Below are 15964 nucleotides of genomic sequence, written 5' to 3' on the forward strand. Positions count from 1 at the left end.
AGAAAGCACGCACAAGGCAGAGGGGCAGAGGGAGAGGGAGAGAAAGTCTCAAGCAGACTCCACACACTGAGTGCGGAGCCCAACACGGGGCTCAATCTCAAGACCCCGAGACGATGGCCTGAGCTGAAACCAAGAGTCAGACATCATACCGACTGCTCCACTCAGGCACCACCCAGTGAATTTTCAAATACATTTTAAAAACTATTTCACGTTTGCCTCTAGAGTCATGGATGGCAGTCCTGGACTCTCTGCTTGTGTTCACAAGTAAGTTCTAGAAGTTTATCTGCAGGACTATATGTGACTTGCATTGTGTCTTGAGCTAAAATTTGGACTCTGGCTTCCAGACAATTGCTCAGATCTTGCCCCCTCTTTAGCCAGTGCGGTAAAATGAATCCTAACTATCCTGACTTTATTACCTCTTGAGGAATTGTCCCTTCTGTAATATCCCCTCATTTCCAGGCCCTTTGATAACTGAGCTGCAGAATTCCTTCGCAAAATTATTTTTAAAAACTCCTTTTTAACAATTAGGTAATAGCACCCAATTCTATTTAGTTTTTAGTAGGAGGTGACTCAGTCAGATGGGCTCAGAGCCCAGTTTTGAGCTGTCACAACCTCACTGCAATGCAGGAAGCTAATAGGTTCAGGAAGTCTGCAAAGTATAGCAGTTTGCCTATGGGACTTGGTGTTGTCAAAGGTTTCTGGGGCAGAAAAACCTTAAGTAAAACCCAGTGAGGAAGGGGGGGAAAAGAGGATAAAAATAAAGATTTTTACTCCCTCAAGTGAGAGCACTTTCTTTTACATAGGAAGGCAATTAGGAAAGAGAAGCAAGCACGGCAGTCCGAAGACCCAGGTTCAAATCCCTGCACTCTTATTCTGTGACATTAGACAAGGACTTTAACCTCGTCATTCCAAGGCTCTATTTCTTTATTTGTAAAATGGGTCTACAAGTACTACCTAAAGAGTGGTTGTGAGGTTTAAATGAGATAATTCTGCTTACTGCCTACCACAGTGTCTGACACATAGTAGGCAGGTACTGAATAAATTAAAGCTGTTATTAGTCCCAGGATGCAAGGGATCTCTTTGTCTAATCAATCTGCACGTCGTATCAGTTATCACTAATGTGCTTTGTGGACAGGCATCCCCGCAATCTCACGGACTCACTGTGTTGTCCTGTTCTGTCATTAACAGTTGGTGTTGCCTGCTTCCCCTTCCCTTCTCCTCCCTGCTTTGTGATTCTGAACACTGTTTCCTTGTTACTGTAATTGTCCTGATTTAATAATTTATCAACTCCATAAGATGCTTTTAATTCTTTATAAATGAGCTCATGGCAATTAGTGGCAACTCATTGAAAATAGGAGATATAAATTAGAGCTAGGAATTATAAAAATGTAATAAAAGGGTGGTGGCTTTGTGTCCAGAAGGATCCATTCACGAAATGGTATTCTTAGAAGTGGCAACCAACATCTGTATTGCAAACCCCTCTATTGATGAGATTATTATTGTTCCTTAATAGGTCCTAAAAGATGCTTAATTGTTATAAAACTCTCATTGTTGGTGCGGGACTAACATCTCTCTTCCCAAGCAGTACGATGAACGTACCTTTGTGTGACATGCGAGTGCTCTTAGCCAGAGGCACTGAGAATGCCAGACTCATTCGGGATTCAGCAAGCTCCAGCATCATACCAGCATCAGTGTATTCCCCTCTTTTAGTCTCCATCCTGGAACCTGACATGGCTTTAGGAATCCCGACTTGGAGTCCATGGACTTCTGGACACATTAGGTAGATGGTTCAACACAGAGACCCAAGCTCCTTGATATGTACAAAGTTTTGTGTGTGTATTTTTCTGGGGAAAGTGTCCATAGTTTTCTCCAAGGGGTCTGTAATCCATAAAAGGTTAAGAATCATTACAGTAGAGGCAAATTCTATTATTGCTGCCTATGTTCTATTTAATATATGGGTTCTGCAGAAGTGTAACCCCGTCTTCAGAAAATTTGAGAAAAGATTCTCACTGTTTGGAACTACCTTTTATCATATGCATTCTGCCACTTCATCCTCAGAAATGCTCAACTTAAGCTAATTAAATCATTAACTAGGCAAGAATATGTTGTTTTGCACCATTTGTTTGGTTTGATTTCTCAACTCTCTGCCATAAACTGTCCACTTAGTGCATTTTGTGTTTCAGACAGTGTAAACACAGGCAGACTCTATCACTCTGAAGGCTTGGCAAAGGAAAAAACCTCTAAATGTGGATGCAAGGAGCAGGGAATATACAATTCCCGAATTATTTGGGGTACGGCTGTCTCACTGAACCAAAACAGTGCTTCTCTCTCTCTCTCCTTTTAAAAGATTTTATTTATTTGAGAGAGAGTGCATGAGCAGGGGGAGGGGCAGAGGGAGAGGAAGAAGCACACTCCCGGCTGAGCAGGAAGCCCATCATGGGGCTTGATCCCAGGGCCCTGAGTTTATGACCTGAGCTGAAGGCAGACGCTTAACCAATGGAACCACCCAGGCACCCGTCTCTCTCTGTTTTTAAGTAAGCTTTACGCCCCACATGGGGCTTGAACTCACAACCCTGAGATGGAGTCACATGCTCTACCAACTAAGCCAGCCAGGCGCCCCCAAAACAGCACTTTTCTGTTAACAGTAGCAGCAAAAACCACAGAACACAGTTACGTTGGTGGGATTCGTGTGACTTTTAATTCTTATCTTACTAATGTTTTACAGTACGTGTGGGGAGTAGACAGGGATGGAGTGAGGGAAAGGAAGAAGAGAAAGTATCTGTCCAGTTCCTTGAACCGTTGAGGCAGGTCCTAGGATAAGAAAGTTCAGTAAAAGCATCACGCCCTTTCACAACAGCACTTTCAATGGAGGTGTGTGACAAGACACGGCAACTCTTTAGTCTGGTGGAAGGGACTGCAGGAGAGAATTAGCCCTACGTCAAACTTGGCACATGTGGAAGACGGGGCAATGCGGCTGCTGCCTGGTTGGGCGGATGGAGAGCGGGCTCTCCAGAGCGTACTTCCTAGCACGGGAGTGGGAGCACGTACGCATGCGCTTCTCCAGCCTGAGCGTCGCTGCCTCTGCGGTAGGTAAAGGAGACCCACCAACCATGCAGCAATGGGAAAACCGTGGGGCAGGACTCTTTCAGAAGAGAGAAAGATTTCTTTTTTACGTTTGCTGGTGGTGTTGATTGACCAGAGGCGATTCCTTTTACTTTGGGGCAGTAGCATCGTGTCCTGGGGGTAACGTCATTACCCTTAGCACTCTTACAAGGCAGAGGAGAGTGAAAGCAAGGTCTCTCTAGGACCGAGACAGTGGGAAAGGGGCTACGTGGGTGCCGGGGTAAGGGCGTGAAACAGCTAATTCTAGATCACCACAAATGAACTCACGCAGATCAATGGGACCTTGGCTTTTTCCATTCACACAAATACCTCTTCTAGCTTCTACGACTAAATCTAAGGTCAGCTTAATCACAGCTTGGGGCACTATGACCGTGTTTCTAAAGTTAAAGTGAACAACTACATTCTTAATAAAGTACTTTTTCCCTCCTAAATAAATGGATTTGAATAATCTGAAAGCCTAAAGTCTAGGGAGTCTTTTCATTATTTGTTGGGGACAACCCTTAAAACTCATCACTGCCATTTTTCTTCACTTACAGAATTGGAAGGACGTGGAACGGGCAGGGAGAAGTCATGACACGAATCACAGAAATGGTCAACATGCATCTAATTTTATCCATTGAACAAAGAGAGCTAAAGGGGGCAAGTTCTTATGAGAAGAACCTAACTGTGTTTAAGGGGGAAGAATACGACACTAGCCTTTTTTTTTCCTGAAGGGAAGAAAAGGAGAGATGGAATTGCGAGGGGTGGGAGGAAGTGTCTGTCAAACAAACACCTACCACTTGTGAAGCAGTTTTGTCAGAGTGGAGTCGGATGTGGACCATTGGTTTATCTTTGGCAGTGATCTTATGTTTTAGGTACCTAGAAGGAGACTATATGGCTGGGTGATGTCTGGGGAGAGTGAGCGAATATCAGTTTTCATTTCAATTCACAGCAAATGATGATGATCACAGATTTAGCACCTTAGTCTGTACTTCCTCTGTACCCGAATCATCTAACGCTGCGAAGCCTGAGCTTTAGGGGAGAAAGCTGAGTTCTTCGATAACTCCTCTGTGATTGCTCGAGGACTGCACTTTGCTCCAACCTAAGGGCTGGTTTTCTTATTAGAGAAAGTGAAGTATTCAATGCTAACTAGGAGACTGAAGCCTTGAAGACATTTTACAGTGGTGACAGGTGTTTTGGTTCAGGAATAGGCTCTTTAACAAGTCAAATGCATATTATCCCCTCTTAAGCATTAACTTTTTTTTTTTTTTAAGCAACAGAATTATATTTTTTGGCTTGAAGTGGTGCTTTCTTCTATAACTGATTTCTCGGTTTTCTTAGTAGATATTACTGTCTCCTCCAGTATTTCTTCAAAGCTTTCCCCTATCTGGGAGGTTTTCCTAGAGGCTGCCTTAGAAGCCTCCTCCTCCTCCTCCTCCTCCTCCTCTTTCTTAAGAGACAGCCCCGTGGATGAGACTTTGGTGGTTGCAGAACTGAGGATTCTAGGCGGGAGCAGATAAGCTGGATTGGGGGGTGGATTCAGCCCTGAAATGCTTAATCCACTGGTGCTAAAACGTGTCTCCTCGCCTTCCAGCAGTTTCCTGTAAATCCAACAGAGAAAAAGTCTTAGGAAGTCAACTGGTAACTTTTTTTAAAAAAAGAACTTAACCCTCCAGTTTCTATTCATTTTAGAAAGATTCCATAAGACCCTGCAGTTTCTTCGTGAGGTTGAGACCAATAAATATTGACTTCCAAGGTTCAAAGACTTGGAGTTTATCTAGCACGTGCATACGCGTACATGCTTGCGTGCGTGTGCGGACACACCACACACACACACACACGCACACACACACACACTCGCACATCTTTAGCATCAGCTGTGCTGAAAGCACTGTCAGAGGGAAACCTATCCTCTTCACAGATAGGTTCAAAAAGGAATTTTTGTTCATTTCCCCTTGGCCTCATCACACCCATTTTTGGCACTTAGGAGCCTACAAAGCTCTAGGGAGAAGTAATTTCACTAATTAAAACCTTAAGAGCAACAGGGATAAGGAGGTGAGAAACCCACAGCGGAGGGATGAGCTGCTGCATTCAGCCTGAAGTTGAGATTTGTACTTTCTCAACGTAGAGGAGGACAAAGGGAATGGAACCAGCAACTTCAAAAACCAGTGAGTACAACTGTTTCAGATACCAGACTTTTTCTCAGCCTAACCTAACCAGCATCATAAGAGTGGCCCCAATGCCTTCTCTTATCTCTAATAATTTTTATCATCTTTTCTTTAAAATCAGAAACTCAGGACACTATCAAAAACTCTTGGAGTTTTGTTTTGAAGAGGTATACATAGTGTAAAAGAAAAAAAAAATTCTTAGATCTGGATAGAAGCTGGGCTCTTCCCTTTACCAGCACTGTGACTCAGAACAAGTTACATGGTCAGTCTGTGGTTCAAGTTTCCTGGTCTGAAAAATGGAAATAATATGACCAGATACCTAGATAATTTAAATATAGTTTCTAATATAGTGCCTGGCACATAGTAGCCATTCAAAAAATAGTAGCTACTGTTATTACCTTTTTTTTTTTAAGGTAAATATTCACTTGAACATTGTTTCAGTAGAAATCCAAAGGGATACCTCACCTATTAGGACGTTCCATGTTGTATAAGCCCTATTTTTAAAAGTTAGAATCTGATGGGTTTTATTCAACCTCTGGATACTCAGTTATCTCCTTCCATGCTAGCAGAGGTAGGCAGACGACTCCAGGACGAGTAAGGTGGAGTTGGGATATAAAGAAGCTGAGGGACAGAGGAGTCAGCTCACCTGGAAGGGGCTGGGGATGACTTTCCTCCTCCCTTCTCACCCATCAGAAATCGGAAAGACTATAAAACCACTTAGCCACTTATTCGGGTAGCTGTGCCCCAGGTGGCTGGATCTGCTCGGGTGAGCATGTCCTCTGAAATACCTGTAAGCTGCTATCTCAATATCCAGAGCCATTTTGACATTCAGCAAGTCCTGGTATTCCCGAAGGTGGCGCGCCATCTCACTCTTGGTGTTCCTCAGGTCATTCTCCAGCTGCCCAATGCTATCCTGAAAAGTGACATACCCAACGTATTTGAGCCAGCTGAAATTCAGTGAGATTTCCACAAAGCGAGGATTCTCAACCCTGACTGCACATTAACAATCCAGGCCCGTCCCCCAGCCCAGATTCCGATTCATTTGTTCTGGGGTGGGGTCCCAGCCTCTGCGTTCTTTCATAAGGTCCCCAGGAGGTTCGGATGCATGGTAAGGGCTCGGAACTTCTACTGCGAGGCATGTGCATCTCAAAAGCGCACCAGGGAGCTATTTTCTCTCTCTCGTTACACTTACCCCTGAAACTAATACCACACTGTATATTAGCCGACTGGAATTTAAGTAGAAACTTCAAACAAAACAAAACAAAAACCCCTTACTTCTCATCCCTCCCTCGCTTGTTGCACTGCTGCTGAATAATTCAGTTGTTGCCTGTCCCTTCCAAAACCCACAGCCTCAGGTTAGGAGCTTAGACTCAGAAAATTCCAACTGTGAAAAGCACAGAGAGGACAGCAAGTCTTTTCTGCCTCCATCCGTTTTGATGGTTTCCTGGAGGTCTGCTACTCGATCACCTTACTGAAAGCATTTTACGCGACAGATAAGAAGGAAGCAGAAATACTCCACAGAATTTTTTTAATCCGAATGGCAGATTGAAATTATATTTTTAAGAAAGAAACTAGGGGGCACCCAAATGGCTCAGTCGGTTGGGTAGCCGGCTCTTGATTTTGGCTCAGGTCATGATCTCGGGGTCGTGAGGTCAAGCCCTGCACTGGGCTGTGCACTCACTGTAGAGTCAGCTTGGGCTTCTCTCCCTCTGCCGCTCCTCCCACTTGAGCTTGCTCTCTCTCTCTCTCTCTCCCCCCCAAATAAATAAGTAAATAAAATCTTTAAAAAATATATATATATATATAAATAAAAAGGAAACTAGGTCCATATAATAGTTTTGCTCCAAATTCTTTCAGGTGCAAACCCAGACACAGAAGAAAAATAGCTTACAATTTTTTCTTAAGATTGATTTATTTGAGAGAGAGAGAGAGTGCGCGAACGCATGCGTGCACACTCGGTTCGGGGTGGGGGGATTGGCACGCAGGGGCAGAGGGAGGGAAACTTCAAGCAGGCTCCCCACTGAGTGCAGAGCCCAACTCTGGGCTTGATTCCATGACCCATGAGATCACGACCTGAGCTAAAAACAAGAGTCCGAGGCCTAACTAAACGAGCCGCCCAGGCGCCCCTGGAGGGTCTTTTAAAAACACAGCAGATCCAGTTGCTCACCTGCTGGAAGCCCTCTCACAGCTTGACAATAAAGTCCAAACTCCTAAGCACGACCTATACTATTGCCCTTGCTCGAAGTGTTTCAGCTACCCTGGCTTTCTCTTTGCTCCTTAAACTTATTAAATTCATTCCTGTTCCAGGCCCTTTAGGCTAGCTACTTCCCCTGTTTGGAATGTTCTGTAGTAGGTCTTCTGTGGCTGAAGATTCAGTTCAAATGCCCTCTACTCAGTCCTCCTTTGTGTCCAATTTAAGTACACTTCCCACCCCGATCTAGCATGCTATTTTACCCCAAGCCAGCACAGTGGCTAGCCCATGAAGGGGCTTTGTTGCAAACGAGAAAAAGGCACCTCCAGCAGGAGGACAAATGAGAAGAAAGTGGCCGCTCTGCTCTTAGCTCTTATCATTATCTGAAATTTTCTCGTTCGTTCATTACTAGTTTATTTTCTGTCACCTCTCTCTGGCTCATGGTTTTCCACCTACGCACTGTTGACATGTGGGCCTAATTCTTTGCTGTGGGGGCTGTGCTGTGAACGTTGAATGTTTAGCAGCAACCCTGACCTCCGCCCACCAGCAGCACGCACCCTCCTTCCGGTTGTGATAACCAACGATGTCCCCAGGCATTGCTAAATGTCCCCCAGAAGGCAAGTCACTCCTGTTGGAGAACTACTGCTCTAGAATGTAATTTATGTGGAAAGGGGGGCTGATTCTGTTTGGTTCACCCCTGGAAGCCCAGAGCCTAGCACAATGCACCGTGGAGAAGCTCCGTGAGCAATCGTTAAATGAATGAACGGTGCTACGTGAGCACTTCCTGTCCTCTGATCTGAAAAGATGTGAGCAAATAACCCATATAATTCAGTTGCAACTTTGTCGACATGAAGAACACGTAATTGAGAGTATCTTTTGTGAAATAGTGATGCAGATTAACATCAGAAACCTCCAGAAGTAAGTGGTGAGGGGTCCTTGTAACTTCCCTCATGGGGATGACGAAGTGATGGTGGAAAGCTGGGCTGATGACATCGGCGGGGGGGGGGGGGGGGGCGTGGGGTGGTGATGCAAACCTCCAAATCAAGAGAATCTGCAGAAAGAATGAAAATTCATACCTCCTACCTGTTCTATAAATATTGACGGGAATGCCGCAAAGGAGAGACTCAATCAACTGATGGGTACAGAGCAAGGAATGACAAGCAGTGGGGAAAATACATATGACACGGACAGTGATGGAAATATTCCAAAGTGTGTTAAGAGATCATAAGGGCTTAAAGTGATTTTACCAAGCATTTTACCCGATGGTTGGTCATTGAGGTTAAACTAACCTATAAGCAAGTCTGCTAGTGGTGCGCTGAGGGTAAGAGAAGCAATATTACTGTGGTAAAGGGGAAAGGGAGAAAGGGGAGGAAGACTTCTCAGTATGCAAAGGACAGGAGAAATGAAATCTGAGGAAAAGAGGAGGATTTCATCAGGATCTTTGGCTTGCATTTCTTGCTCTGCCTAAATATCTAATACACTTCAGTCAGTTTTCTATATTTTAGTTTCTTCAAAATTTCCATTTCTACATATAGAAAATTATAATATTTATTCTTTTCTGAAGTGTTCTGTGATTCTCAAGTTAGGATTCCGATTTAAGGCACCTCACATTATTGTATGAGTCCATTATCTATTAAATTAGATAACAGGCATTTAAACAGCACTTGTCACGTAGACATTGCTCAATAAATTATTGTTAAAGAGTCATACCATCTGACTCTATACCCTTTTTAATCATATGGATAAATTAATTATGAGCCCTCCCTACAGCCCCTTGGATTATTAAGGAAAGCAATGTATAATAAAACTTTTAATATTAGATAGTTGAAGGCATATTCCTTGAAGCATCTGATATTTTTTAAATAATGATTCTGAATAAAAAGCCTTTCTAAAGGGGCTTGTACCATTTTTTAAAAATACTCATTTATTGAAGTAATCTCTACGTCCAACATGGGGCTCAAACTCAGGACCCTGAAATCAAGAGCGGCACGCTTCGACTGAGCCAGCCAGGTGCCCCATGGGGGCGGGGGGTACCAATCTTAATTAGGACATAAACATAATGCAACCTTTCTTAGCAACTACAGGTTATGATAATGATCAATTACTTTTCTATAATTCTATGATGTCTTTTATCTTTTAGGTCAACTGAGGTATACCAGATTGTATATTTCTACCCTAAATGGCCCCAAAGAGCAGTGTTTGCATTAGTGCTTGCTACTGATTGGTTTTCTTTGTTCTGAGAGTTAAACTAATGCTACTAGTTCTCGACGATGCCTGACTCCATTGGTCCCTCTTCTCTATCTTGCAGCATGCTTGAAATTTAAAAGACAAAGTGCTTTAGAATCATGTAAAGTAAGACTGAATACGTCAGGGCCATCAGAGGGGTCAACTTCCCTATATGTGATTTGGACATGGACGTTTTGTCTCAGTAGCAGGTTAATAAGGTCCCTTTTAAAACAACATTTTTGTTTCAGAGCTGTGGTTGATGGATAAAAAGATTGGGAGCTGAGTTCTAGATAGACGAGATTTCCTTGAAATTTTATGTTACACATTTCACACGTCTATTTTATGGATCGGAGAAGACAAACAGCATGACTCTGCTCCTTTCAGAAGGAACTGGGCTGACTGCTGACCATTGCTCTTCAACATCTAGTCCCTTTGTTTGCGCTCTCTTCAGCCCACACCAGACTGTCTCGCGTTGCCCTTCAAAAGCCCTGCCAAGATGGCCTCCAGCTGGAAATCTGAGCAGAGTACTGCAGTCCGCCCCCACCCCCAACCACGCAGCTGCTGCTGGCTTAGCCTGAGGGAATGGCAGAGGCACTCCCAGTTCCAGCTGGGGTCCCTCCTGGAGTAGTAGCTAAGCGCTGAGCATCTTCCCAAGAGCTGGAAGGATGCAGGCCAGGAATAAGGGAAAGACCAGGCCACACAAGCATCTGCAGTGGAGAAAAGGAACCACAAACAGTGCTATGGATTTCATCCCTTTTGGGAGCCCTCAGCCAGGTGAGCAGTAGTAGTGAGCACAGCACAGCCTGAAAGAAAGAGCTCCTCCAGAATTACTGGCTGAGGAGAGAGGATTTTTATAGGTGACCCACCCATATGCCTTATTCTCTCTCCTGTCTTTGCTTGCTTGCTTCCTTCCTCTCTTTCTTTTTCCCTACTGTACTTTAATATCTTGCATTAGATGAGCTGGTTTATATTGTGAAGTGTGGTTTAGGTTAGCGCACCCCCAAGTCAGCCAGAGAACAATCGGATGCAGCACTTTTACTGAAAATGCATATTCCTGGGCTGCACCTGAGAACTACTGAATCCAAATCTTCGGGAGCAGGCCTGAGAATCTTTCTGTTAAGCCCCCAAATGACCTTGGTGGAACGATGGGTTTAGGAACTACAAGTTTACACTTATTTCTGTAGCAGAGCTTTCAAGGTGGCCTTGGTGACAGTAATACAATGAGGCAGGGAGGGGCAAAACTAAAAACACCAGAAGAGTTAAAAAGAAAAAAGGACCAAATGTAGTTTCTTCTTGAATTCTAGTTGCAGAGATAAATCTATCAAGCCATAGATTTATATGCAGCCAGTGTCACCCCCAATCTCCAAGAGGGCAGCCCCTTTTTGCTATTTCATTAGGTTGTATTCCAATCTCATATTGGAGAGAAGAGGGCAGACTTGGCTCATCTCCCTGGGGAGCATTAACTAATGGTGAGTTTGATTGTTCAGCAAGGTCTTTCAAGGAAAACTTTGGCTTTCCAAGACTGACCATAGTATAGGGTCAGGGCCTCCAGTATCCTGCCAAAATATCCTTAGGTGTCTTTGACAGAACAGGGCCTGTAATGGTGGTAAAGCAGCTATGCAGGAAACAGATTCACCCTGGGTCAGAAATGGAAAAGTGTTCAGCTATAGAGGGTGGCTACATTTGGCTTTTGAAGACAATGGCCCTAGCTCTTCATAATTTCTCCTGTTGCCTGATTTGGACTCTCTCATATATTATTGTGTACTTACTATGTCACCTTGAATCATACTTCACCCTTTCAAAAATGTAATAAGCTTTCTGTTCTAGAATAGGCTGTCAGCATTCTGAGAAGGGAAAATGCGACTTTAATGGGGCTCTTCTCTGTATCTTAGAGGGTGGCAAGCTTGCAAAGGAAAATGGGCCTATCACTGATCTCTGAAGCAGAAGAAAGAGAACAGCCTCCCATTACTGCAGTGGAAGGGGAGGGGGGTTGGAGGGAGAGGGCAAGAAAACAATGGCTGAATCTCACTGTGGAGAAGGAGGCTTTTCATCTTGGCCAAGACTGCTAAAATTGTTAGAGAAAACAGCCAGAGGATTCCCTTGTGACTTCAGGCCTTGAGGATCAGCAGGTGAGGTTGTGAGCCACTCCTCAGCCTGAAGTCCTAAGGGGTAGGAAATAGCTTTCTGTTGTCTCATTTGGTCTTCCATTCCACCAGCAGGTCCACTGAGGCTCTGAAGGCGAACGCTGCCGGGGGCAGCACTGCAGAGCTGCGGATGCGGCAGTTTTTGTAGGGTTTTTGTTTGTTTGTTTCCTGCAGACTGTGTCTGGATGACCCTACTATTGTCTGACACTGAAAGCCTTTTCAAGCAAACAAAACAAGTCGGACAATACTGTCACTACCTCTTAGAATGTAGGGCTGCACCAAGTAAACAGAGGGCATGGCAAAGCCCAATGCAGATGGCAGTGTAGTTGCACAGAAGTTAGCCTTTTTGTAGAAATACTGGGCTAGCCCTTCAGAAGACCACCTAGCTCATCTTTTGAGGCTTCTGGAAGAACACATGACATCTCAGTTAACTAAATGTGATTAATTCAGGCCATGCAGGAGCTAGGCCACACCGTGAAAAATTCAAGTTACAGCTTTTGAAGCAGAATAGAAGTATTTACTTGAATAGCACTGTCATTCCGAACTACCAAAACAAATGGTCCAGGCAAGCTTTCTTCTTTTAGCAACGGGGCAGTTTATAATGGACAACAAATACTTGCACACCAATAATAATTCTTTAGCTGTAGACTAAAATAGTACTTTTGAGGTTTTACTCCTTTCTTTGTTCTATTTTATTCATGTTCCAAACCCTATTGATTTTATCAAATGTAAACCTTGATCTTGGCCAGAATGAATCATTACAAATTTCTGAATTATTACCAGCCTACCCAATGGAGCTTTGATTGGACCTTGAAAATGAACCATACTATTTAGATTCCTTCCTGCCTCTGTACTCTTTGTAGTCATAAGCCCAGAATGCCCTATATAGTAAAACTGAAGATGCAGTGGCCTTTGTTTGGAGAGAAAAGGAAGAAAGATCCAATCAATACCTTCATAGGAGCTTAGAGGACGTGCAAAGATGAAAAAAAATAAGTGGCCTATGACAAAGATAGAGTCACCCATCTCTGTGATTTATCACATGCGCTGTGGATGGAAAATTGTTAAGGAGATGTGAATTTTCAAGTGGGACTTCACTACTGCTGAGCAGATTAAGTGGTTTTTACTAAGTGCTAAGCCATCCATGACAGTGAAAATTGATGCTGTCCATGAGGTGACCTTTGATTGCAGGTAGCCAAGATTGATGTGATGGTGTTGCAGGAGAGAAAAAAAAAAAAAAAAAACCAAAGCAGTTAATTGCCTAGAGAGTCATAACTAGGACATGAGACGGGAGACACATCATTTCTGAGATGGAAAGAACTCTAGATCAGCACCGAGGACAGCGCCCCGACCATTCTCATTTGCTAAGTGGTGTAAAGCTTTCTTTAGGGAGAAATATCACAAGTAGGTAGACAAGGAAACGCTGCGTGTGTGTGTGTGTGTGTGTGTGTGTGTGTGTGTGTGTGTGTGTGTGTGTGTGTCGGTGTGTTGGGAGGGGAAGAGGGTAGGGAAGAGCAGTTGTAACTAGCCCAATCATCCAGCTCCTTGGTTCCCAATCTCTACTCTTTTGAAGGCAAAAGTCAAGAAAATGATTGGGCAGAACCCTTCCCAGTTCAGTCCAGAATTCTTTTCTCTAGCGCAGACCATACTCCATAAATACCAATTCCGGGGCCCACAGAAAGCCTTTCAGAGTCAACCAAACAATCCAGACAGCCGAGACAGCACTGCCAACATGAGAGACTGGAACCCAACTGCATTGGGTTCACTCCTACTTTGGGTGGGGGACTGTTCTTCAGGTCACCAGGGTGTTAATGTCCACTTGCGGACACGGAGGCACGAATTAGATTTTTGGATTCTGAAAAACAAGCTTAAGGGTTTTTTCTAAAAGGGCTCGGACAGGGACATGACGGGCAAGGAAAGAGGGTGACCACGACTCTAGAATGAAAAGTGTAGACTCCAGGGCTTTTTGTTTGCCAGCGCCTCCAGTTGTGGGAAGGCGCAGGTGGGTGGGGGAGAGGACAGGACGCCCCTCCCTTTGCAGCGTTCCAGCCCTTACCTGGTAGCTAGCCACCTCTGCACTGTGCCGCTCCTCCAGCTCCAGGATCTGCCTCTCCAAGGACTCGTTGGCCCCACGCAGCCCCTCTATCTCGATGGTGCGTGCCTGCAGCTGACGCCGGTACTCATGAATCTCCTCGCGGCTTGCCCGGATGGCCTCGGTGCTGCGCGCTGCCTGCTCGTTCAGGTTGGCAAACTTGGACTTGTACCACTCCTCGGCTGACTGAAGGTTCTTGGCAGCCAGGGACTCATATTGGGCGCGGATCTCCCTCAGCGCCGAACTCAGGTCTGGTTTGGCCACAGCCACGTCCACCTCGGCCGCGGCCTGCGACGATGCCTGCAGCGTGGCCAGCAGCTCGGCCACCTCCTCGTCGTGCACCTGGCGCACGAAGGCCAGCTCGTCCAGCAGCGACTCCACCTTCTTCTCCAGGTCCAGGCGGGCCAGCGTGGCGCCGTCCACGTCGCGCTGCTGCGCTTTCAAGGCGCGCTCGGCACCTTCACGCCCTCGGCTCTCCTCCTCGCAGCGAGCCCGAAGCCGCTGCACCTCCTCCGCTAGCCCGTCGCGCTCCAGCAGGGCCTGCGCGCGCGCCGAGCTCGCCTCCTCCAGCTGCGCGCGCAGGTCGCGCAGCTCGCGCTGGAAGAGCTCGCCGACGCGCGACGGTTCGGCGTGGCGCTGCCGCAGCGCAGCCAGCTCGGCCTCGAGCGCGCGGTTCTGCGTCTCCAGCTGGTGCACCTTCTCGATGAACACCGCGAAGCGGTCGTTGAGGCCCTGCAGCTGCTCCTTCTCGTTGGTGCGGATGATCTTGTACTCGTTGGTGCGCGCCGCCGCCTGACTCAGGTCCAGCCCGTCGGACGCCGGGGGCCGGCGGTAGGCCAGGCCCAGGCCAAGCGACGAGGCCGAGGAGCAGGCGGCCGAGGAGGCCACATTGCAGCGGGACAGCGACTGCGAGCGGAAGCTACCCGCGCCACCGGCGCTGGAGAGGCGTGAGGACAGGCGAGAGCCATCTCCAAACACCTTGCGGTAGGAGGAGGAGGCGCACAGGTAGTGCTCCGAGCCGAAGCTCATGGTGCCGGGACCAGGGCCGGGAGAGCGGCTGCGGCTGAAGATACTGAGCAGAGAAGAGGTGCGCCAGACGGGGCGCGGTTGGGCGGTGTGCACCGGGTTTTAAGGCGCCGGGGCTGGGGCGGCGCGTTGGGGGCGGAGCTCCTGCTCCGGGTCTGGTGGAGAGAGGGAAGGGGGGCATCCAGGAGCGGGGGCGGGGAAGCGCAGTGACAACTGCAGCTGCGCGCGCGGCGGACCTAGGGCGCGGAGACAAAGCGATTTGCGTAGAAGCCGCTCCCTGTCCGCAACGCCCCTCCCCAAGGATTGTCTGGTTTGGAAGTACTTTAGCGGAGGGGTGCCTCAACGCCTGGGGTTTCTCATCCGAGACCACCCGGCTCTGTCGCTTCCCTCGACCCTGTCCTCTTTGCCCCCCTTAAACCCACCCGGAGTCAGGGTTTTCTGGGAGGTGTCCCGAACGCCCGCCCATCCCTCCCCGGGAGCTCCTGAGGGTGAGGCCCTGTTTCTCCCATTAGAGTGGGGACTTTGTATCTTCCCTCAGGCTTTGTCCCTTCCCTCCGCCAGCTAGGGGTTCCCAGGGGATAGAGTGGGTCTACGTCAGAGAGCATCTTATCAGCTGTTCCTCCGCAGCTCTCGGAAGCTCCCAGGGCGGGTGGCTGGGCGGAATGCTCATGACGCCCCCGGAAAAGAGGGGAGATAGATAAAGAACACGGGCCTGAGTTGCAGTTAGTAGAAGGAAGCGCAGGAAAGAGCTGGGATGGCTGCAATCTGCAAAACTAAAATGCCCCTGACGTTTGCGTAAGTAAACGGGTTTCCCATCCGCAGACCACACGGCTTCTTTTGACCCTGTCCTCCTTGCCTCCAGCCATAGTGAGGGTTTTTCTGGGAGGTGGCCCAGGAGCTCCCGATGGGGGTGGGTTCACCACAGTCCCCACCACTCTCCATTGAATAACGCCCACCTTCTTAATTCATTTGCTTTACCTATGTGGCCCTGTAGGTCTTAGAGATTTCAGGGTGTGTA

General features: G+C 46.8%; 1 protein-coding gene across 1 annotated transcript; it reads right to left on the bottom strand.

Annotated features, from left to right (window-relative positions):
- Window positions 1-2675: 2675 nt before the first annotated feature.
- INA (internexin neuronal intermediate filament protein alpha) lies at window positions 2676-14999 on the bottom strand. Its single transcript, XM_045803027.2, has 3 exons — window positions 13885-14999; window positions 6059-6183; window positions 2676-4703 (listed from the first exon to the last, which is right to left on the bottom strand). The coding sequence occupies exons 1-3, from the start codon at window positions 14947-14949 to the stop codon at window positions 4385-4387; spliced, it is 1509 nt and encodes a 502-aa protein (XP_045658983.1). The 5' UTR covers window positions 14950-14999; the 3' UTR covers window positions 2676-4384.
- Between the last annotated feature and the right edge of the window lie 965 nt (window positions 15000-15964).

The sequence above is a fragment of the Ursus americanus genome, chromosome 6 (assembly GCF_024610735.1).
Source record: "Ursus americanus isolate L20-20 chromosome 6, mUrsAme1.1.p, whole genome shotgun sequence".
In the NCBI taxonomy this organism is placed as follows: domain Eukaryota; kingdom Metazoa; phylum Chordata; class Mammalia; order Carnivora; family Ursidae; genus Ursus; species Ursus americanus.